Source organism: Mus caroli, chromosome 8 (genome assembly GCF_900094665.2).
Source record: "Mus caroli chromosome 8, CAROLI_EIJ_v1.1, whole genome shotgun sequence".
NCBI lineage: Eukaryota > Metazoa > Chordata > Mammalia > Rodentia > Muridae > Mus > Mus caroli.
Genome location: NC_034577.1, coordinates 112262065 through 112269686, shown reverse-complemented (window position 1 = coordinate 112269686; position 7622 = coordinate 112262065). Strand labels below are relative to the sequence as shown.

Here is a 7622-nt window from a genome sequence, read left to right as displayed (position 1 = left end):
TGTGTGTGCGCGTGCGTGTGTGTGTGCGCGTGTGTGTGTGTGTGTGTGTGCGCGCGCGTGTGTGTGTGTGTGTGTGTGTGCGCGTGCGTGTGTGTGTGTGCGCGCGTGTGTGTGTGTGCGCATGTGTGTGTGTGCGCGTGCGTGTGTGCGTGCGCGCGCATGTGAGTAGAGTGTTCCTCACTGGAGCTCCATCCCATTACTGAGAAAATGGGAAAAGATTTTTTCAAAGAAAGACGAGGGAAAGATGAACCGCGGTCCTGGTCAGTCCCACAGCTCAGAGTTCTCAGAGACAGGGCAGTGCTTAGTCAGCCCACAGCCCAGGCAGGGAGGAGCCTATTCCGATGGCTGCAGAGAGGGACGGCACAGAGGGTGGGTGCCTCAGGCATGCCCAGCCATGTGCTTTAGACAGACCCACACGTCTCCGACCTGCCTCAGAGGTGCGGTCACTTGCAGCTTCTGATGATCTGGACGACTGGCCTCACGTGGGATCCATTTCCAGAAGCAAGAGTGCCTGCGTGAAGGCACAGCCACAAGTGGGGACCTGCAGTGTCTAGTCTAAGGTGCCTAACCCATGGCCTCCTTTCAAACAAGCATCCTAGTGTCCCCGTGCTGTGACTCACCAGGCTCTGTCCTGCTGGCGTGCCTCCCACTTGGTGCTCCCCGTGGTGCTCCCCAGCATTAGTGCTGTGTGACTCTGTGTGGTCAGCTCCCTCTGGCCGTTTTCCTGGGATAGGGACTGTAGGAGACACCATCGGATTACTCCCGGAACTGGCTGTCCCAGGACACTGCCTCCTGGAGGGTGGTGTGGGACTCATACCCACTCTGCCTGCTCACGTTTCCCTTCACAGGGTGTGCGGAACTTCAGCGTCCCAGTGGGCTTGGATTCCAGTGTTCTTGTGGATCTAGTTGTGGTGGGATCTGTTGCTGTGTCTGAGAAAGGTAAGCTAGAGACAGGCTGTCTGGATGTTCCTGAAGGCTACCCTGGGCACTCCCCACTTGCCTGTGTCCACGCTGAGAGCCTGACATCAGCCCCTGTGCCACTCACCTTGCAGGCTTTGTCCTGTTCAGTCAGTCCACATGGCAGACTGAGTGTGATAGGGATGGGAGGGATCAAGTCTCTCTCACACCTCAATCAACGCAGTCTAGAACGTCCTCTCCCAGGCCTGTGTGGAGGCCTGCTCATGGTTGCAGTGATCCAACATTAACTACTAGCAGACTGGTGGTGAACAGTAAAGTCTCTCTCCTGCCTTTAGTTTTGGTTTTTAAAGATAGAGTGTTGCTTAGCCCAGGCTAGCTTACAGTCTCCATACAGTGTCCTATGTTTTCTATACTGTATACTCATAGTCATTTTCCCTCATCAGGTTCCCAGTCCTCCTATCCACCTCCCTCCAGATCCCCATGCATATGTGCCACCATGTGGGACAGTGGTTCTCAACCTGTGGGTCGTGACCCCTTTGGTGCTTGCTTATCAGATATTTACGTTATGAGTTATAACAGTAGCAAAACCACAGCCATACCCATGCACCACTGAAGTAACTATGGTTGGGGGTCGGCACAACGTGAGGAACTTTATTAAAGGGCTGCAGGGTGAAGGTGGTTGGGAACCTCCTGCCTGCCTGTCTCCTGCCTCTCAACTCACCTCGGCATGTAGCCTGCATGTACTGTCTGCTGTCCCTCGGTCTCTGTCTCATTCCTCTGCCTGTGCATTTTCTGACCCTCAGAAGCTCAGGCAGGTCTCAGTCTTAGAGAGTCATCTTATTGGTGTGCTTGCTCCTAAGTGATGCTGTGGTGGTACCCAGACTCCAGGCGAGGAGAACCCAGGTCCACACTGGAATCCAAAGGCTGCTTGTTCACTACTGTGGTCCTATGTTCTTCTGCCTGCATGGGCCCACGGCTGTGAAGCCCCACTGCGCCCAGCCTCCCCTTTCCATCCACCTTGTCTTCCCAGGACAGGAAAACCAAACACCTGTCCCTCAAAGTAGAGCTCTCTCCTCTGTCCTCACACACTGTAGAGCTCTCTCCTCTGTCCTCTCTCCTCTGTCTTCACACACTGTAGAGCTCTCTCCTCTGTCCTCACACACTGTAGAGCTCTCTCCTCTGTCCTCACACACCGTAGAGCTCTCTCCTCTGTCTTCACACACTGACTTCGGTTCTGATGGCAGAACCCCCGCCCTCCTCTGAGCCAGCCTCTGAGTACTGACGACAGGTCTGTGCCATGGCACCTGGCCCTGCCCACTGCTTTTTGCGGTGTCTTGCTGTCACGAGAGCCCTTCCAAGTGCCAGCATGTTCACGGCATCTGAGGCTCCCTCAGTCACTATGCACTTTCAGCGTTTGGTACCTGTGGGTTCCTGTTCCTGGACCACCGTGGGTAGAGGTGGACAAGAGGAACTCCGGGATCCCGTCCTCTCCACAGAGGCCTGACAGGAATCCACTTCCGCTGTGCCCCATCTTGTCTCTCAGGCTGGCGAATTGGGAAAGGAGAAGGCTATGCTGATCTTGAATATGCCATGATGGTGTCAATGGGAGCTGTCCACGAGGGGACACCTGTCGTCACGATTGTCCACGACTGCCAGGTACGTCCTGCAGACCTGCCACCGGTGTCCCTGACATCTGCTCCGGGAGTTGGGGGTCGGGGGAGACACCTGCTCCTCCTCGTGCACACCATTAGAGGTATCGAATGACGATGTGTGGTTCCTGCCAGGCAGGCCCTGCTGTAACCTGACTGTCAGCTCCCTCCCTGCCCAGGTTGTAGACATCCCCGAGGCTCTTGTGGAGGACCACGACCTCACAGTTGACTACATCCTCACTCCCACCAGGGTCATCACTACAGGCTGTGCACGCCCAAAGCCAACGGGCATCATGTGGTCCAAGGTGGGTCATCATGCGGCCGATGTGGCACGGTGCCATAGTGTCTCTCGTGGTGTTCCGTGTGTATCCTGGCCGCTGCCTACTAGCCTGTGTGGATGGATATTTACCTGCAACTTTGAATGGTGTAGCCTGAGTCACCTCTTCAGGCTGAGTCCTAGAGTCTTCTCCAGAAAGCAGTGATGGGGAGGGAGAGTCACTGCACTGTGGCTCCCTTGTCAATGGTTTTCATTCTCTCTGTCTCTATTTCTGTGCGTGTGTGCATGTGCACATGTGTGTGCATGTGCAGAGGCCAGAGATCAGCCTTGGACGTCCTTCCTCAGGGTATGCACCACTGCGCCCTGCAGGGTTTCCGGTTTTGGTTGGTTTTGCAGCTCTGTGGGGTTGGCCTTACAGCCTTGCGATGCTGAGCGAGCGCTTTGCTGCTGAGCTGCCTCACACAGGGCCCTTTGCTTATTTTGTTTTGGAGGCAGGGCTCACTGCCTAGGCCTCTCAGGTAGCCAGGATAACAAGCCTACACTGCTGGCCCCAACAAGGGATTGCAAATGTCTAGGCGGCTGACATGTGAAAGTGAAACCTGCCTTTAGTTTTTGGAGGATGGAATGGTTATCGTCTATGTGATTAACACGTAGCGTTTTCATTTCATGTGGTGTGTTGACAGAGCGTATTGACCATTCCTAATTGCCAGCCAGGAAAAGCAGGTCCCATGTTAGCCTGGGCAGCAGCAGCAACCTCATTCTGTAAGCCCAGATGTGAGCAGCTGGGAAATGGCAGAGCCAGTAGGGCCATGCTGGGCGTCATCACTCCCTACTCAAAACAGGCTGCTCTAGAGAGGAGTGACGCCTGGCTTCACCACAGCCTGAGCATTGAGACTTGTCGTTGTCTTGGTTTGAGCTGATCAGCTTGAGAGGAAAGCAACTCAGAGCCTGAGAGCTGACCTCATGTGCACACTGTAGAGAGCTGACCTCATGTGTACACTGTAGAGAGCTGACCTCATGTGCACACTGTAGAGAGCTAATGTGCACACTGTAGAGAGCTGACCTGTTGTGTATACTGTAGAGAGCTAATGTGTACACTGTAGAGAGCTGACCTCATGTGCACACTGTAGAGAGCTGACCTCATGTGCACACTGTAGAGAGCTGACCTCATGTGCACACTGTAGAGAGCTGACCTCATGTGCACACTGTAGAGAGCGGACCTCATGTGCACACTGTAGAGAGCTGACCTCCTGTGCACACTGTAGAGAGCTAATGTGCACACTGTAGAGAGCTGACCTCATGTGCACACTGTAGAGAGCTGACCTCATGTGCACACTGTAGAGAGCTAATGTGCACACTGTAGAGAGCTGACCTCATGTGCACCCTGTAGAGAGTCTGTCTCGGAGCCACGGCTCTCAGGGTCCCCAGGCTTCCAGCCACATTTGTGTACATGGGTCAGGCTCCTGGCTCATTGTCCAGGGCACACTGTGTGCATGTGGTGTCCACCTGCCTTCCCCTGTCTCTGCAGGTTGTTGGGATATTGTGGCCAACTGTACCAGCCAGTTAGAGCCACTAGTGGCCTGTGCATAATAAACCCCAAAGGCTGGCACTGAGCTCAGGCTGTTTATTTATCGAGTCGGTGGCCTTGGGCTAGGGAGTATTGTATGAGTCATGGGCTGTGTCAGACCTGTCTGGCTGTGTGCATAGGGCCAGGCCTTGATTTGATCCTAGGGATGCTCCGAAGCCTTGGGGGCGGGGGGGGGGGGGTTTCCATCCCTGCTGCAGGCAAAGGAGAAGCCCACACCCTCCTGCCTAGGGGTAGGCAGGGAATCGCCCTCTGTGCTGTGAATACCAGTGACTGTAGGAGCCTTTTGTAAGCAGGTAGCCCACAAAGGAGCCCAGTTCTTTCTACTTCCTGGGCCTCCAGGAAAACAGAGGCCTGTTCCACCCTATATGGCACATGAAGGGCGAATCTGAACAACTTCAGAGTGCCGGGAATCTTATTTGGGCTGACGTGGGGTCAGCTGCCAGTTGGTGACTTGTTAAGCAATGGAATCCCAGCTGGTTCTGACAGTGCAGGCTTCTCATGCTGACACCATGGATGCTGAGGCAGGAGAATGGCAGGTTTGATGTCCAGACAAACCTGGGCAATACGATGAGGCCTTGTCTTAAAGCAGAAAGAACTGGCCGTGCTGTAGCCCAGTGATAGAATGCTTGTCCTGACTGTGAGGGCCTGTGCTTCACTCCCAGGGCAGTGGAGTCTTCTCTCCCCAGAGACTGAGCTGGGCCCTCAACAGCCTTCCGAACATATGGGGTGTGGCAGTGCCAGAATTCATCCTGAGCGTGTGGGCATGGCTTTGGTATGACTACTCCTTAGACACCCTAAGACCCCCTGTGGCTGCTTTCTCTTTCAGGTCAGCTTTGAGATGCTCACAAAAATCCCAGTGCTCAGGACCCTCCGGGAGAGAGAGAAACGGGCTGGGAAGGATGTCACTCTCTGGGACGAGCCTGGCAGTCAGCAGCCAGCTCCAAGCACCGTCAGGAGACCCCAGGATAGACCACAAGCAGGTTCTCGAGGAGGGTCCCATAGTCCCCTGCAGGGGACGGACACCCAACTAGCTGCCACTGTGTACGTGGGAAACCTGCCCTACAATACTCGTGTGCGTGAGCTGAAGAGAGCCCTCCAGGAGCTGGGGGCGGTGCCCCTAAGGCTTACCTGGCAGGGGCCACAGCATAGGGCAGTTCTACACTATACAGACTCAGCTGCTGCCCAGCAGGCGGCCTCTCTCCTACAGGGCCTACGTCTGGGTGCCAACGCCTTGAGGGTGTCACTGGGGCAGCAGAGGGATAAGTGACCTGGTGAACAGCCCCCAGCAGAGGAGTCACACCCTTTCTGCTGCTGGGATGTGTCTGTCGTGTGACAGTTTGCCATTGGTGATGACCGGCTGCCCTGTGAGGTGCCTGCTCTGTTCTTCCTGGGAAGAGGCCATGCTTCCCTAATGGGTAGGGATGACGGAAAGCAGCTCCTCTCGACACCCAGGATGCTCTGAGCTCCAGCCCATTCCTGGTCTGGTTCTTGTGAAATCCACGTGAGGTTCTCTGGGTGCAGAAGGTTCAGGGACAGAGCAGTCCGGACAAGAGGTAGACAACGGAGACCTGTTTCAGGGTGTTCAAGGAGGAGAGCAGAGGCCTGCAGAGAAGAGGCCGTCACGGAGACCGAGGGCATGTAGCCGAGCAGGGTGTCCTTACGACCACTGGAAACCCACCCAGCAGAACAGGAGTGGGGAGGGAGGGCTTCTGCATCCAGAGAACACAAACTTGGAGCTCTGTTCCTGGAGACCCTGCATTGTGAGCATGCGTGATGGTAGCTACCCAGGCTGCTTAGAGTCATGTCGTCCCTCAGGAGAGCGTGGCGGCTGCCTGTGCGCTTTCAGAAGCACTTGAGCCATTGAGCCTAAGGGAAAACAAGCATTAGGTGGAGGGTTTGTCCTGTTCAAACTGCACACCTGGGCAGTTTCTTGTTTTTACCAGTGGGTCTTCCACAGCGTCTATTAGCATTGTCCTTTGTCCTGAAAGGGCAGGCCTCGCTCATATTAAAGGAAAAGAGCCTGTGACACACATCTCCTTGCAGAATCCAGCCTTGGTAAACGGCTAATTCAGTAACCTGCGCTTCCAAGCTGTCAGAGGTGCTGTGAGGAGTGACTGAGGGACGCAGGCTCAGGCTGTGCTGGCCTCTGTCCTGGCCTGCGCCCCCTCCCACTCCTGCCCACCAGACACCCACTCTCACCTGCTGAGCTTTCCTTGGGGGTTCCGCCTGCATTTGGACCCTTGCCTTCTTATCCTCTTACCATTGATGTCCCAGTGGGACAGCGCCTGCAGGTTAGCAGGATGGAGCTGTCTGTTCTTCCTGCTGCAGACCAGCGGGACATGAGCAACTCAGGAAATCCATGTTACGTGAGCCAGAATAATCCAGATGCATTGACACACAGTCTAAGCTGTTTGTATGTTTGTGTAAAGTGTGTAAGTACTGAAGCCTGGGTGCCCTCAGTCTAAGCCCTGGTAGATGCTACAGGGCGAACCCTGTCTCAGGATGCCTTTGAGGTCTGGTTCTCCAGGTGATGGGACCCACAAGTGACAAAAGTCACTGTGTCCTTTGTCACTACAGTTGTATAGCACACATAATCAAAATGGATAGGAAGCTACTGTCAGATGGCAAAGTGTGGGTTCTGGGCTCCTCCACACTTCCTCTCATGGTTTTCCACTTTGCCAATAGTGGGGACCTAAGCAAGACCTATTTGGAAGAGTTCATCCTCAGGGCTGCAGTCACCCTGACTGGCTAACTTTGTGTAACTGTCGCTGTGATGCACCACAAAGACCAAAGCAACTTGGGAGGAAAGGGTTTATTTCATTCACAATTCCATATAACAATTCGTCATCAAAATCAGTGAGGCTGGGCAGTGGGAGCATGCCTTTAATCCCAGCAGTCGGGAGGCAGAGGCAGGCGGATTTCAGAGTTCGAGGCCAGCCTGGTCTACAGTGAATTCCAGGACAGCCAGGGCTACACAGAGAAACCCTGTCTCAAAACAAACAAACAAACAAAACAGGCCAGGAACTCAAGCAGGGCAAGAACCTGGAGCAGGAGCTGATGCAGAGGCCACGGTGGGGTGCTGCTTACTGGCTTGCTACTCATGGCTTGCTCAGCCTGCTTTCTCATAGGACCCAAGACCAGCAGCAGCCAGGGATGACACCACCTACAATGTGGTCTGGGCCCTCCCACA

At 54.7% G+C, this 7622-nt stretch overlaps 1 protein-coding gene across 3 annotated transcripts in view; it reads left to right on the top strand.

Annotated features, from left to right (window-relative positions):
• Positions 1-7294, top strand: part of Mthfsd (methenyltetrahydrofolate synthetase domain containing) — a 12147-nt gene extending 4853 nt beyond the window's left edge. For all 3 annotated transcript variants that reach the window (XM_021170089.2, XM_021170088.2, XM_021170086.2), the window contains exons 5-8: positions 849-939; positions 2462-2574; positions 2747-2872; positions 5259-7294. In XM_021170089.2, coding sequence (XP_021025748.1) covers positions 849-939; positions 2462-2574; positions 2747-2872; positions 5259-5699 — 771 coding nt within the window. In that variant the 3' untranslated portion in view covers positions 5700-7294. The remainder of the gene's footprint in view (positions 1-848; positions 940-2461; positions 2575-2746; positions 2873-5258) is intronic.
• Positions 7295-7622: the final 328 nt, after the last annotated feature.